Source organism: Armigeres subalbatus, chromosome 2, assembly GCF_024139115.2.
Source record: "Armigeres subalbatus isolate Guangzhou_Male chromosome 2, GZ_Asu_2, whole genome shotgun sequence".
NCBI classification, from domain to species: Eukaryota; Metazoa; Arthropoda; class Insecta; order Diptera; family Culicidae; genus Armigeres; species Armigeres subalbatus.
Window position 1 is genome coordinate 246,745,902 of NC_085140.1, and position 17,224 is coordinate 246,763,125.

The 17,224-nt window shown below is 36.1% G+C and overlaps 1 protein-coding gene across 4 annotated transcripts in view; it reads left to right on the forward strand.

Annotated features, from left to right (window-relative positions):
• The window catches only part of LOC134212026 (solute carrier organic anion transporter family member 74D), a 94,547-nt gene that overhangs the window by 53,456 nt on the left and 23,867 nt on the right, over positions 1-17,224 (forward strand). For 3 of the 4 annotated variants that reach the window (XM_062689519.1, XM_062689520.1, XM_062689521.1), the window contains exon 2: positions 63-896. The exons of the other annotated variant lie outside the window; for it this stretch is intronic. In XM_062689519.1, coding sequence (XP_062545503.1) covers positions 710-896 — 187 coding nt within the window. In that variant the 5' untranslated portion in view covers positions 63-709. The remainder of the gene's footprint in view (positions 1-62; positions 897-17,224) is intronic. 4 annotated transcript variants of the gene reach the window in all.

Here is a 17,224-nt window from a genome sequence, read left to right on the forward strand (position 1 = left end):
ATCTAATCACGCATATAACGTTCCTCGCCTGTTTATTGAACTAAAATTTCATTATCATTCAGTAAGATTTATCAGCACATAGCCCAGTCCCTAATAAGAAGCCGATAACACCTGGCCTGATACGGACCAAACAACACAATCCTATTCAAGTGAATACGGTAACTGTGCATTGAACACTGTAAATAAGCCACCAATAAAGTGTTGAAACAAAAAGAGCGACAAACCGTCGAGAAGTTGTGCTGTTGTGACGATTCGGACTGACGGGCAGTCGATAATCTGACTGAGCTGCTATCGATGCCTAGGCGGGTGGAAGCCTCGCAGTTCTCCAGTCATCATCATCAGTTGAGTGTGTGATGCGCGACCGAACAGGTGACCGTACGATGATGCTATGAATAAGAGGTGACAATATTTCCACCGTGTGCGCAGTGAAACGTGGGATCCTCGACGAAAGCAGATTCACAAAATTCAAGCTCACGCCCGAAAAGTGCAATGATTAGTGATAGTGGTTATCGGAATACTTAGTTATTGTGCTTGGGAAACCCAATCCCGACGGAAGAAGGTCACAGTGTTGGTCGTCGACTTGCATCAAGTTCATTGACCGAACCAAGAAGAAAGGAAGCGGAAAAGCCCTTGCAAGGCGCCAATAGAGTGATTTAGTGATAAGCGTAATCAACCGAAAGAAACAGGTCGTGAAAAAGAATTGACGAAAATGAAATCCAACTACCTTTGCGGATTATCGTGTTGGCATCCAGCATGGCTTCAGCGGTTCGCGACGTCACGTTCCTTTATCATGGTGTACGGATTCCTCGGAACCACGCAGGCAATGGCCTACATCTACTTCGTAATTACCCTCACGACACTCGAGAAGCGGTTCAAAATTCAATCGTCCACTACAGGTAAGCAGGACTCCGGACTCAAGGATTTATATTTGTTTTCGAACTCGCCATTCTCAAGTGTTCTGCAAATTTGCCAGAGGCGGGAGATAGTTCTATCGGTCGTTGTAGAGCGACAAGTAGCCACCGCCGGTGGCATGTCTTGTCTCAACGGTCAAGGGCTTATATATGAAGTTCAAATACATGATTTTATTTTAATAGTTTTGATGATTTGGACAATTTATGGTGTTCTACGCCTTGAACAATGGAACATAGATTTCCACGTAAAATATTTATGGCTTTTTTCCTAAATATGGCATGTATATTAGAGTGATTCAAAATTTGTCTTTGTCGCTCCCCTATGCTGTAACCATTGCGTTTGCCGTGGTTTTTAGTTGATTTGGTTGAAATTTGATTGTGCACGCGTCATTGAGGTTTGTATGGAAATTTCTATGAAAATCGCCACTCATGTGAAATAACGTTTCGTGAGGAAGCCCATAAACTATTAAAATGTTATCAATGCATGGACTTCATAGAATATAACTTTTTAAGCTGAAATACAGTTGTTATTGCGAAGCGATCTAATTTTTACAAGCAAAGTTATGAAGGAAACAAAAATGCTCATTATTGATATTGATGTTATTCTTTTACGTGTAAAATTGAATTTCCCACGATTCAGTATTTTCTTGATAACTCGGTAATTTTCGAACTTCAATCTGCGCGTGCTCAGTCAAATTAGAACCAAATTAGCTAAAAGCTTATAAGGAATATCAAAATAGTAAATATAATCGTTCAAGCATAGGGCAGCGAAAAAGTCAAAATTTAAATCACTTTGATCCTTTCATTGATTTCGAAAGTATGGATGTAGCAGTCAAAAGTCGATAAAGAAATGACAATCGACTTGGAAATATTGAGATGTAGCTTGAAGGGATCATCACGAAAACCCGTTTTTCATTGTAGCTTTATCCGTGTCCATGAGTCGATATTAAACGATAAATCAACGACTAACGGAGGGTCGGCTGCATTCATTATCAACTTATTTTCAGCTTTTTATTGCAATGGTGATTTCTGGATACAGGACGGTACATCACCTTGTTGCTGGAATGAAAATCAAAAGAATTCACAAAAAAAGGTCTGTAGGGAATCACCTTATGTATTGCATGACACTAATTCATTTTTGTGAGGCAAACTGCCTTTTGAAGTTTTTTTTTTAATTTGATTGGAGGATTCAATACATATCAATTCAGACTAATGCAGCAAGATGACGTGAATGTTAGCTGACATAAATTTTACTGGCATTTCCCTGCATGGTACGGCATCACGATGCATCACCTAGCCACACATTGAGCTGCATTTTTGATGTCTCCTCAGGCAAACGAATTTTGTTGTTGAATGGTGTTTTAAGGTGCACTAAGCAGCCGTTCTACTTATAAGTGTCCCTTGTAGAAAGGAAATCCCAGCAAACATGGGATAGATATGCAACGGTAAAGTGGGCGTTTGCCGTTATAATCGAATCTGCACCTAGCGAATCAAGCATGACAATCAGCAAAAATTATGAGCGACGACACGCTTGATATTGCGCAGTGAGACTTTTCCGAAAATTCTGAAAAAGTTTACGGAAAGTCATTGTACAACATGGGACAAGTTTGAACCAGTCTTCAAAGAGCATCCTTTTTTGCGAAGGATTCAGAAAAGTATGCTATGAAAAATAATTTCCTGTGTGATGCATTAGAATATCAACTTTTACAATGATATGGAAATGCTAATATCATCTTCCAAACTTGGACGTACAGCTTCCACACTGATATTCTTCCCTCCCCCTTCATACGGGAGCTTGGCAGAAGGAAGGTCGTGTGATATGTGCCATCACAAATATTGCCCTCCGCTCGCTTTCAAATCGACTTCTATAAAAACATTCTTCATGCCTGCCGTATCCTAACGGAACTATCAATTCTATACTTTCGCCTCTAATTCTATCATGAACATGTACGTCCAAGTTTGGAAGATGATATTAGCATTTCCATATCATTGTAAATCGTTTAACTTCACGTAGAAGTAACACACACGAAATCATTAATTTAGTAATCAACTTTTAATTAGGTACTACTTGATTGAAAATACTGCATCATTGATGCAGCTCATTTCAAGCTTGCTCCTTTTCGGGTGTAAAACGAAAATTTACAAGTCTTGGAACCTCACCAATTTAGGCAAGATTTTGAACGCAAATAACGCTTTAACCTATCGATCTTTTTTAAAGATTTTAATATGAATCTACTCGTATACTCTCCAGAAATTTGCCAATTCTATTGAAACTATTGATCTATTAACGACAACATATTTAGATCTTCCGATACTATTGTCGAGAGCAACAATTGGAAAACTAAGGCTAATAAAAAGAAGTGGGTATGTGTGTCGCTGGTGTAAAGCTGCCACCGAAGCTCAACGGCGATGATTTATATATCATTGGCGCTAGTGGAAAAGGTGATCACATTATTAAATTTTTTTTAAAAACTTCCATTGAACCTGGGACTCGACCATGGATATAAGCGCGTATATTCCACCAAATGATAGACGTCATTGCCCAGGAAGGATGGGTGTTTTATGAGCACCGCTAGTTATGACCAAAATACTATTTTCTTTGCGCAAAACACGCTAAAAAGCACTCACTCATATTTTTTGCAGTCATTAAAGGCACCAACATCGCTAGGTAGATTATTCAGGGTTTTTTTTTATTATAATCAGTGATTCATAATTTACCCGGGCAGCAGGGACTATGTCCAAGCGCTTAACGATCCCTCCCCAGGCCATCTGCGAGTTGTGGCGCCTGCCTAGGATGTGGTGGGGTTTGACAGTGGGCCCTGTTAAACCTCTATAAAAAGCTGCATGAATCCGCAAGTAGGCTCCGCCAAAGCGACCGTGTGCCGCTCAAAGCGCACAAGCCCAAGTCCTGGTGTTAGATGAGACGCTAAACAGCCCTGACACGACGGCCTTCCGACGAGACAGGAGGTTTGCGCAGGCCCAATAATTAAAAACAACTATTACGAACGACATAGAAGATAATACGACTCGATACAATCAGCAACGACCTAGGCGACGAATAAAGGATCACGATTGGAAACTTGGAACATGGAACTGCAAGTCGCTAGGCTTCGCAGGTTGCGACAGGATAATCTACGATGAATTACATCCCCGCAACTTCGATGTCGTAGCGTTGCAGGAAATCTGCTGGACAGGACAGAAAGTGTGGAAAAGCGGGCATCGAGCGGCTACCTTCTACCAAAGCTGTGGCACCACCAACGAGCTGGGAACCGGCTTCATAGTGCTGGGAAAGATGCGCCAACGCGTGATTGGGTGGCATCCAATCAACGCAAGGATGTGCAAGCTGAGGATTAAAGGCCGTTTCTTCAACTATAGCATCATCAACGTGCACTGCCCACACGAAGGGAGATCCGACGACGAGAAAGAAGCGTTCTATGCGTAACTGGAGCAGACATACGATGGATGCCCACTGCGGGACGTCAAAATCGTCATCGGTGACATGAACGCTCAAGTAGGAAGGGAGGAAATGTATAAACCGGTCACCGTATCGAACGACAACGGCCAACGATGCATAAACTTTGCAGCCTCCCGCGGAATGGTAGTCCGAAGACCTTTTTTCCCCGCAAGAATATCCACAAGGCCACAAATCTGCCTCATTCACTGAAATCGAGCGAGACATACGATTAATTTGTCAAAATTCAGTCGGTAAATGATGAAAACAGATGTAAACATACAGAGAAAACGACAAATGTTAGGAATGACATAATTCAAATTTAGTATGTTTTTAATTTAAATTTGTTTTAAAGCTCGATTATTGTCTCAGGTCTATCATTAAGAGTAATATTATTGAATCCAATCATTCACAGTCAAATTCTAAAAGTAGAAGGGGCATGTTAAGGTACCAAACATAAAAACAGCTTTTCAGTCCCGTAGAGCACTTCTGATTGAATATTGAAAAGATAGCCTAAAATCGTAATTTCATAATTAAATTAGGATTGAAGTCCACGGTCTGTTACCATAAGGGATACAATTGGATGATTTCCATGTGGCGAGTAAAAATAAACTTTTTTAAGAGTTCGGCAGCTTATTTAATGATATTTTGGTGAATTTAAATGATTCAACCAAATTTGCTCCTACGGTGACTGAGTCTTCAAATATAAAATGACATCTTATAATGTATCCGTGTGCTGCTCTTTTATTAATATTATTATTAATGAGTGTCCTGAGCTTATAAGCTACCAATAAATCGACTTTTAAATAAAGTTATACTCAATTTGAAATATGCCATTCCCAAAATTTGTCGTTTTCTTTGTATGTATATATCTGTTTTCATCATTTACCGACTGAATTTTCCCAAATTTATCGTATGTCTCGCTCGATTTCGATTATCTATCATATATAAGACACGATGCCGGTGAAATCCATATCTAAAAGCATCTATTTTGCCCACAGGCATTGAATTGTTAAATAGCAATGTTCTTACCTCTCACTTGTTCGCCATTTTGACCAAAACATGGTTTAATTTCAAAACATTGAATGTTTAAGTAGCGGATGTTTATTATTATAAATATAATCATGAAAAAACAATATTAAAATACATTAATCGTGTTTATAATAAGAAATTTTATAGAAAAACATTAGCTGTACGCTCAATTTTGTCACATCTAATAGGCGTATTTTGAGATTATTTTCAAATAAATGAACTTTAGAGAAAAAATATCAACAATTTTATGTACGGATACATTGAAGGAAGGGATGAATATTGAAATGCATTAAAAACAACCGAGCTAACCATTTAATTTCCTTTGAAATTTTCGAATGTGGTCAACTAATCCATACTGTACGCTCAATTTTGAGAGTGACTGTATATGAGTGTTATCAAATAGCATCGCCTGACTGACATACTCTCGATCCTAAATCTGCAAATTCATTGATGTGCCACTGCGTCATATTAATGTGTTTTGCTTATCAAAGCCCTATGGATGGAAGCTAATCCCAATGTATGTGTGTTGATGGACCTCTGATAGGTAATGTGATTGAGATTGCCACTTCGCACGATGAATGATTTCAAAAACACCCTCCACAGCCGTGACAGACATTCCGATCTTTCAATCTTTACTTATGTGTAGAGCCTGTAATAAAGTAGGCAGTAAATATTTTCTGTAAGTCATTTCCTACTAGTTTTATGAGGAAGTCGAGTTAGTTCGTAGAACATGAAAGTTATAGAGTAATTACATGAATGTATTGAACCGAAGTCCTGTGATATATACAGCACTTTAGTATGTGATTTAAATCAAATGTCCCATGTGATTATATGCGATGTAATTGTGACATGCGACTTGTTATTGCCAGAGAATATCCTTATGTTTAATGTTGGTGATTTAAGATCTAAGCTAAAGACGAGCTTCCAAAATCCAAAACAAAATTCACTCGCGTTTTCAAGGTCACACCACTTAATACAGAAGCAATGCATAACTGTCATTTTTATTATTTCACACATGCTACGATGCAGCAAAGTTTGTAATAAAAAGATGACAGTTGTGCGTTACTTTCGTATTGAGTGATGGCTCTTGAAAACGCGAGTAGATTTAAAATTTGATTCCGAAAGGCTTGTCCTTAAAAGATCCTTTATTTTGTAAGGGTTTTATAGCTGTAATCTCGACTTCGTAGATATGACCAAAAACCTAAAATGAGTATTGTATGGAGATATATGAGATATGAGATTATGTCTGTGAAAAAAAAAATCCGATGAGCAGCCTTTGAGCTTGTTCTCGCTTATTTACCGAACAGAAGATTCAGTAATCTTATCAGATATCTGTTTTAAAAAGGGGAAACGGAAATCTGCAACCATACTCCTGCCTGAGTGAAGATGGGTTTACGACACCTGGCTCACTTGAATCCAACTTACTCTACACTGACCGAATTTCTCCCGACTCGCAATCAAGCGGTACTTCAGGGAGTGACTATTGAGCTGTGAGCTTACCATTTAGCTCATCACCACTTGACCTCCTCGTGCACTTCTTAATAAGGCTCTTATACCACAACACTCAGAAAAATCAGAAGGCATAATCAGTTATTGGCAATTATTGTACAAAATCTTAGCATATAGAATTCTGAAAGATTTTAATACAGACAATGTAAGCTTTATTATACAGATACTGTATTGAAATAATACAAAATTGTGAGATTTCGATTCAATGGTTATATTAAAATCTTCCGAATTTGTATACCGTCAAAAAGGGTCATTTGCAACACTTTGACTTGATGCCGTTCAGATGCATTTTTCAAGGCTATGCACTATTTTTTTTCAATCTGGACATCAAGGCTATCAAACTTTAATATGCGATAGCAAGTTTCCACGTTCATGATAGAATATAATTCCATATCGTTTTTATGCTACATGCTTAAAAAGTAAGTAAGAACTTTAAAGAATTTGAGCATAAAAATTAAGGCTGAAAATCGTGCCTTGCCTAATTTAGATGATTAGTAAGGGAAGAGGTGGTAAAACGAACAGTGAACAGTTGGCTATATTTCGATTAAGACACTGTTTAGGCATATGTCAACCATGTACAGATATTCCTTGAAATAAAAGGTACCTGGTCAATAGTGTGTTTTTTTACTTTTATTGTGATTTTTTACACTTATAGTTCATCACATAGCCAATATGTGGGTTTAAAGACCGAAAGATAGCTATAAAAAATATCAAACGAGGCCGTAAAAATTGGTTCTGATATTATTTTCATCCATTTTGCCGTAAGCTTTAATTCTTAATAAATTCACTAAAACTTCTTCTTCTTCTATGGCTCTACATTCCAACTGGAACTTGGACTGCTTTTAAACTCAGTATTCTATTAGCATTACCTCAGCAAGTACAATGGATACACTATGCCCAGGGAGTCGGTTACTAAAACATAGGTTCAACCTACAAAGGCGAATGGGACAACCTTCACAAATATGCTGCAGGGGTAATTTTTTTAGGTTTGCGTTTTGGGAAGAGTGACTATTCCCATAGCATGTATGCACGTGGATCATACTTACACAAATTTGTGATAAAGGTTGTAGAATTGTGGAGTGGAAGTACAAGAAACAAACTGTACACTGAGCAAAAAATCTATATATAGTTTATGTGTGAGCGATATAGATTTTTGCAATAGCTTAATTCTAATGCTCTTTATGTGTGGGCCTTATGAAAAATGTATAAGTGATGACACATATAATTTATTCATGATTTCTGATGTGATTAATTATACTAGCTGATAAATTCAAATGGAATTGTTTAATAGATATTATGAAATATTTTACATACAAATGATTCAGTTTATGAGATGTTTTCAAATCATAGAAAAAAGATTTTAAAGAAAACACAAACAAACTTTTTATTTATTACACCGTATTACAAAACTGATGAGGACATATGCAGTATTGAACATTTGTGGTTGTGGTCTATCAGCACTGATAACAGTATGCAACTTTAACTGCTGTTCCACAGAAAGAGTGCGAGAGTATACAAAGTACTCAAAAATGCGAAACTTACGTCGACCACAGCTAATAGTAACCGCACACTGGTCAATTTTCAGCGATGATCTGTACCGCTTCCTGCGACTCTGTCTAGTTGTTCACATTGTATTTTCATTCATGATGGATTTGGTCCTGCTGGTGAAGCCCTACTAGTGGGTCAATATTCTGATGTGCATGTTATACATCGTGGCGGAGCGAGCGCCCATGATTTATGGACATATATGTACACCCAGACAGATCACTACGCGTTGAATGCTCGCGAGATGAAGATCCTTTTCTTCCTGCTGATTGCAGTAACGATCCGGACGAGGAAAAACGGAAGTATCACTATATGAATAACGTCCAGTTGTATGCACATAAAGTTGACAAATCTCGGATTGTGGGGAAAATCATTAAGCTCTCTTTGTGGTTGAGTGGCATCCGTCTCGGGGCTGATTATTGACGTGTTGTTCATTATAGCGCTGCCCTTGCCAAAATCAAAGAGAATGTCACTTGTTTACGTTTTGAAAAAGGCCTCGAAGACGAAATGGAGAAAAACTAGCGGATTCAACTTGATAGTCACTTTCTATACGGTGTTTCGCCTCAATTTTTGCGGAATTGTCCTCGGACTAAACCTGCTCAACCTACGGTTCGGGAAGGTAGACATCGGCATCCAAACAGATGTACTATTTGAGCTAACTGTTCGGTGCCCTCCATTTTCTTTGCGTCGTGATTCCTAAAAGCCCCAGTATTACGAACCGATCATCCCGAGGAGATTTCTTGGTCCATTTAGCTTTTACGCCGCATCTAAATTCATAAAGAAAAGAACCATTCAACTGAAATATAAAAACAAATATAAATTAACAGACAAACCTTCACAAATCCAATTGCTCGATGCTCCGAATGATTCAGCACGCGTTTCGTCTCCATTTTTTCTTTTTCTGCTGACACTTCTCATGGATCGTATCAATATCAATCGCATGTTTGAACATTTTCAAATTTATGTGTGAGATGTTATGGTTTTTAACCATTAGTCTTCACATATATTTTTTAAGAAGGACGCAAGTGTTCGGGATAAGTTATGATTATTCAATGTATCTGTACTGTTTTGTAATTTATAAAGTGCTCATAGAATGTATACAGAAGGCTTTCTAGTTATTTTATGTGTCGTTCCACATGTAGAAAATTATTGATTTTTTTGTAGTGTATAATATAACCATGGTAAAACTTTGGATAGCAAAATTTACTTTAAAAATAATTGCCATTCCATAAAATTTGTTATTTGTTTCAAAAGAGCTTTTAAAGTGATGTTCATTTTACCTGTACTATCTTGAAAATGCGAATTTTGAATGTTTTTCATTTTAAAGAAAAACTGTCTAAAACAATATATATTAGTGAAAAAAATTGTTGAACTCTGTCGTAAAACTAGCAAATTATCCTCGTTTTAAGACTTAATTCAACGCAAGTCCTTAACGTGTTCATTTTACCACTTTTCCCCTACTCAAAACTCAAAACTTCCACTTTGTATCGAAAGAATAAGTTTTAATGCACAAAGCTGCATATTGAAAGTTGTATGAACTGATCAAAAAAAAACTACAAAAATGTAATAAACTCTCCTGACTACCCGTATGGGATAACTTGCAACATTGAAAATGCTTACTTAACATAGGAAATTGGCTACTTTCCGGCGATTGTTCAAGCGGAATATTAATTAACTACCGTCGTGCGGGGCTTCTTTTGACAAATTGGGGGCAACTTTGGACATTTTGAAACAACAATTGTAACGTACATTACTATCAAATCGCCATTATTACCATTCGGGTATCTGGTTGTTAGTTGGATGCTAGCTTTCTGTTTTAAATTTGGTATTTTTTTCGCTAAATTATTTCAGAAAATCCAAAATCCAAAGTAGCCCCTGAATTCAAAAGAAGCCCCGCACGACGAAGTGTTTAGATTCTTTTCTGCATTAAAATTTTTTAACGTCTGTTGTCTGTGATTTTTTCATCTAATCTAATGTCTGGTTGTTGATTTGTTCTTTGCACCTAAAAAAGAATAAATTGAAGTGTCAAATATTTTATTTTTTGTAAGAATTTCCCCGCGTGCTTCGTCTGGTTGGCTAGTCACCGGACAGAGCTATTATATTTATGATGATTACAATGGCGGAGGTGAACTAGCCTTGGGCTAAAAACCTCTCTAATAAAGATTATTATAATAATAATGATTACAATGTTTGAAAACTCGTTTTGAACATATTTTTACAGTTATGTTAAACTAGCTGTATGTACCCGGCCTTGCTCGGAATTGTCAGTTTGATATGCATTTCTTTTTACAATCGGAAAATGATAAAACCAATCAACAGGGTAATTGTGTTTTGTTTTTGATACTTCATTATTTGAAGTATACTGATCGTAAGGAAATCACAGAGAATCTGTGACTAAATAAAATCTATAATCAACTAATTAACTTCTTGTCTGTTTTTAAAAACAATTTTTCTGATAATTGTTTACATTTTATTTAAATTCTAGGATTCATGAAATGCTGTTTGAATGAGTTTTGTTATCAAATTGTTATAGTGTTTTTTTTTATTAGGATGTACATTTTTATAAGGAGCTCAGAAATCCCAATTTTTTCGTGGTTTCTCAGCAGTTGGATAATTTCTTCGTTTCCAGCATAAAGGGTGTACGGAATCAAAGTGCACCACTTCTCGAGTAGATGAAAATAGCTCAATAATATCAAATGTTGATTAGATAGCAAAATGAGATATGGACATGATTGATATAAGAGATAAAAGATCAGAGGATAATATCAATATTTTGCACTGAAATATCATAAGGAGATCAAGTTATGCTATTTGTAAGAAGTAATCAATATCATGTGCCATTAGTTTGTTCTTATCCATAGCATATCTTGATATTTAAATGATATTTTGGTGCAAATTTTTTGTATTGTTGCCTGTTCTTTTATCTCTTATATCAATTATATTTTATATTTTTATATTTTGTACATGTCCCTGACTAACATTTTTCATCCTGCAATCTATCCCAACAAAAAAAAATAACTAATTTTATTGTCGCAGTCGATTATTTAACTTAATTGAAGTCAACTTTCCCAAAGAACCCATATTTTTTGAAGCCTCTAACTATTACAAAAATCGAAAACAAAAATCAAAAATTGCTGCAGTGTGAACCGGTCTGAACAATGAGATTGATGCTCTCTCAAAATCTGACAAATATCAGTCCAAAATTAGATTTCAGCGCTTTTCTTATTTTTTTGATTTTGGTTGTTTACTATAGAAGCGACAAAACAAAAAGTTTTTTGAAAAGTTTACCTGTATTAGTCGGTTAAACGAAAATGTTAACGTTGGAGTTAGAAACCAATACGAAATGTTGACGCGAAAGGCCAAATTAACATTTTATGTTCCGTAATAATCAATTTTGTAGGCTAAATTAATGATTTCGTGTGTGTTACTTCTACGTGAAGTTAAACGATTTACAATGATATGGAAATGCTAATATCATCTTCCAAGCTTGGACGTACATGTTCATGATAGAATTAGAGGCGAAAGTATAGAATTGATAGTTCCGTTAGTTCCGTTCCGTTAACGGAACTATTAATTCTATACTTTCGCCTCTAATTCTATCATGAACATGTACGTCCAAGCTTGGAAGACTTTTTTTTTTTTTTTGGACTTTATTAAAGTGATTTTTAAGTTTGACAAAGTTCATCACTTAAAGCTTGGAAGATGATATTAGCATTTCCATATCATTGTAAATTTTGGAGGCTTCCGAAGCTCGTGTTTTCATTCCAGACCAGTATCTTTCAATCTGCCGCAATTCTGGTGATATCGGGGTCAAAGGCAAAAAATTGGATTACTAACATCTTTTTATAAGATGTGGAATATGGAGGTGAATGCGCAAGATTTATTTTCACACGTCCTGTTCCTTCGGCTGTATTTTCGAAACTATTGGAAGTTTCTTAATGAAATTCACGTAGTGTGAATAACACATGCTGAAGCCGTCTTTCTCAAAATTTCGTTGTAATCAGCCCAGTAGGTGAAATGTTATCGACTTTTGAAAGTGGTGCAATTTGATTCCGTACACCCTTTAATAACACAGAAATTCCTTGACAATCATAGGTTTTAGAAATCACGTCCTTACTCAAGAATTATGTTTACATAAATTTATCAATCTTTTAAAAAGTTTTTTTTTAGATTTTCTGGAAGATTTTGCCCTCAGTATTAAGGGTTATGAGTTTGATTCCCATCGAAGAAAAGTGGTTACCTCCAATACACTTTTCAAATCAAAATTTTCCACATAATGTACATATTTACATAGGAGATTTTCAGACAACTGTAAATAAATAAAAACTAATCTCAAGTGCCAAAGATTTCAGAAATTTCAGGAATATTTTTTTCAGTTCAAATATTGAAGAAATCATAACCCTATAACCATATTGCTTCTAAGATCCTTTCACGTATCCCAGCTTTCTTCTCGAAATACAAATACATTAGCTCTGAAATCTGTTCAGTGTTATATGTTTCTTAGTTAAAACTTCTAAATTGTTTCTATTCAAGAAAATACACTTAATTTTAGACAATTATATCAGTATTACAGAATTTCCAAAATATCAAAATACATTCTAAAGCTAGGATATTATACTGGAATCTTAGAAGTATATCTGAAGTTAAGAACTTTTTTCGAACACATGGTGGACTGTAAAACCATTAGCAATACTCCATTTCTTATAAAATGCTTTCCCATTTTAAAATCCGCTTTGAAATTCTCAGAGAAATCTGACAAAAATATTTCTTGAGCTGTCTCGTTTTTGAATAATGATTCCGATTTTAAGTAGGGGGAATGACGGCTTTGGCAGGTTTTGTTCTATTATTGTCAGGGGGTTTTTTATGACTGGTAATGCTCAAATTTGGCCTAAACATAGTTTGCATATTAAAGAATATTGTGGCCAAATTTCATAAAATTTGGTCGACAAAAACCCCTCTGACAATAATAGAACAAAACCTGCCAAAGCCGTCTTTCCCCCTATGAACGTTTTGAAATCATTTAATTTTTCTTAAATCAATGCTATCTCAAGTTCCTAAAGCATGTTATTTTTTTAACTTGATAAGGGGTTATTTTGAGTTCATAACAACGGAATACGAATGCCTTGAGCTCATACCCGAGTAGCACAAATCAGGCAAATCTGGTTGCAGCAACTTGATTGCGACCAAATCTGGTCACACATGAGTTGCAGTAACCTATATGGAATATGTGTGCTGCTAGGGTATTGAATAGAAGTGCTTTATGATATGAAAACATCTGTCATCTTTAACTTCCTGTTTTCGGTAGTTGTTGTTATTTTTCTGAAGAACGCTTTAATGTTTTTTCAAGAAAAATATTTTGCTTGAAAAATCTTTGAAATATTAATCACAATTTAGATCAAAATTATATAATGAGCTCGTTTATTTTTCAAATAAGAATTTACAATGAAAAATAATTGATAGCAATGCTTCTATCACTTACCAGAGAGTCGTTTTAATTAACGTGTTGCCAATGGTATAGAAATGAAAAAACGAATGCAGAAATAGCTTTGATTCACTTCTAACAGTGACTGCTAGAATAGGCAAGATAAAGGTACCTATGGAATGGAGATGGAAACGATCTGGAATTAAACCCATGGCGTATAGAGCAGGAACGAGCGGTTGCCTTATAAGTGCCAAGCCTGTTACTGAAAAAAACGTCACAGCGGAATTTATATACAACACTTCATTCCTCGATCATATCTTTTCTCGATACACTTGCCGGGAAAGTTCAAAAATTTGAACAGGGAAAAAACCGGGAAAAAGCCGGAAATTCCAAAATGGAAATTGAGTTACCACCCTGCTCTCAAAAAGAAATTCACCCATCTTATCACTACCACTACCAACTCTACACGTTAGTAAGTTTTTTGTTTGTTTTAACTGTATAGTGTTTTTCTTGAAATTGTTTCTGTACATATGTTAGTTATAAGTAGTGTATAATTGTATATTTAAGACTATAATGTATCATTTGGAGTCAATGTAAATTCTGTTAATACGAAAAGATGAGAAGGTTTTGCGCCCATTCGAGAAAGTGCCTATACGAGCACTACTCGAACGGGCTTTTCTCTACTCCCAATAAAGATAAAGATAAAAAAAAGAAGGCAGACTTCACTATCAAGAACATTAACTGATTTTCAGTGACAATGGCTTTATGCTAATGGCCAGCTCCCTCCATGTATGTATAATCACCTTCAGGGAAATGTCATATTTGGGGAAATGTCATTTTTGGGGCAATATCATTTTCGTTAACAAATTTTGGGAAAATGCATCTCAATGCTCGAAGAAAATGAGTCGAAAATCCAATATCTCTTCTAAGAATCACATTCCTGACTCAATCACAGTGATTCAGGTTCTAATATTAATGCATCAAAACTCCACGAAAAAGAAAGTCAAATAAACGTTTTCATCATTTGTATTATAAAATGAAAAGTAATCATCAATTGGAAATTATTGCCATGTCACGGCAATAATAAGAAACATTGAACCCAGTAATATCTACCACAGAAGAAGTACTAATTATGATGATTGATAACTTTTATAGTACATACGACTTTGGTTTGTTTTATCTACGCAAAAATAATGGCTGCTCATTAAGATAAGCCATGTTTTCCAATACTATGAGTAAAATGTTATTTTGCACAGTTCAGTAATTATTTTTTTATATATATCTTTATTAAAGAGGCTTTAAGCACCTTGGGTGGCTGACCTCCGAGAACCCTATAATTTAAGCTCCGAACAGAACTCAAACGTTTTTAAAAATATTTATTAATCATTATTCAACATAGAACGTATTCAGCTATTTTCTTCGTCTACACAGTAATTCTATGGACACTGAAAGTGCTCAATGTATGAAACACATGATAACTGGCACTGATTACATTTGTGATTGTCAATTGAAGTGATTCATTTCTTTATTGATCAAAAACGTGTTCTATGTATCACCTCGTGAAATGTAAACACATATTCACCGTTTATGAATGTGTCTGGAAGTAAACTTTTCAATAAAGTTGACGAACATTTCGATAATTCACCTGCCGGTATTTGTTAGCGGGTTTGAAGAGTTTGAGAGTTTGAGAGTTTGAGTAACGTAACTTGGGAGGTGGCCAAGTTGGGGAAAACACTTGGCGAAAAGCGTAATTTTAGGTTTCAGCCAGGTGATCCCTGAGGAGAGAAGTCGAGAATTAGTCGGGCAAAACAACTCGACCGGTGGTCTTCTGGATTCCGGAAGTGGCGCTTTAGCCGCCGGTTATAATTAAACCTCGAGCTGTAGCTACGAACGGTTACATTAGCGCCCAACGTTAAAATTATATTTTTCTTTCCGTTGGATCAAATCTTATTAAACTCTAAATTACATCAATTGAATCTTGAATTGGTTTTAATTGCATTTTTTCTCTAGAACAGTTGTATTTTACATTTTTCATAGGATAAGTTGAATTTGAATCTTTTTAAATTAAATTGAATTGAATTTTTTGTTTAAGGTTAGGTTTCCTATTTTATTATTTCGAATTTCTTTTCATCATATTTTGTTTGAATTTTTATTGAGCTTTAAATAATTTCGGTTATTTAAAGCAAAAATGAAGAAATTTTCTTCTTTGCCGACCGCCGAACACCTCTGGGAGGAGGAGGCCGATTATGAACTGTTGTTGAGAAAAACAAGACCAAATAAGAGAGAAAGCTTGGAGGACAAAAAACGTTTGTAATTTGTAGATTAGTAATCGAAGATAGGAAGTTTAAACCGTTGTATCGATTCGGAATATTATGGAGAATAGCTTAAAAATCGCGGAAATTGAAGACCAATTGAGTGAGGAAATAGATTATGCGGCAATGTCAATGTCGACAGTAATTGGCTCGAACCAGAAACGCGGCAACGGTTGACGACGTGGAAAGAAATGTTCAGGATCATCTTAGTTATCGCATTCAAGAGATATTCAGAAGGTATAAATTAGCTTTGAGAAACACTGATTAGTGAACCTGATAGCGATAAGGAAAGTCGAGCATGAGCATGATTGACCGCCCACGGTTGCTACTCCGTTATTGCCAGGTCAGCTGTAATTACACAGAGAACCAATAGATGAAGTTTGGGACTAACATCATCTTTAATATGTAAGAACTGGTGACCCAAAAAATAAGCAATACCAGCGCCGGCCGTGTCCGAATGCAGGTCAATTAAGGAATAGGTAGGAAATTGTTGACGTGATACTCGCTTTGATAGAAGCCGACGAGTCATCTGCACTTCCACGAGAAATCACTGGGATGTTGGATATATGGGGTAGGGAGTGTGGCAGGGTTCGTTTTGGTAAACGGTCTGCCGTGTATAGCGTGTAGTTTGATTTAGAACAAAAACAATCGAAAAACGCTAAATATTTTAATTATCTTTCTGATTAACTTACTCACCCGCACAAAGCAGAACAAAATTTCGGTGACCGATCGTTTTGCTTTCCGCACAAAGCAAAACTAAATTTCGACGACAGGCCGATCGCTCTGCTTACTGGAGAATCTGAAACACGAGAAATCACGCACTGAACTGATTTTTATTACCGGCCGCACAATGCAGAACACAATATTTCGGCAGATCGCTCGATCGTTCTGCTGTCCGAAACAAGAGAAGTCACGCACTGAACTCCCTGATAGCGATAAGGAAAGTCGAGCGGAAAAAGTGAGTAAGAAAAAAGAACTGGAGCATAAAACGAAGAAAAGGATAGAACTAGAAAAAGAAACAGAAGAAAAGAAAGAGTTAAAT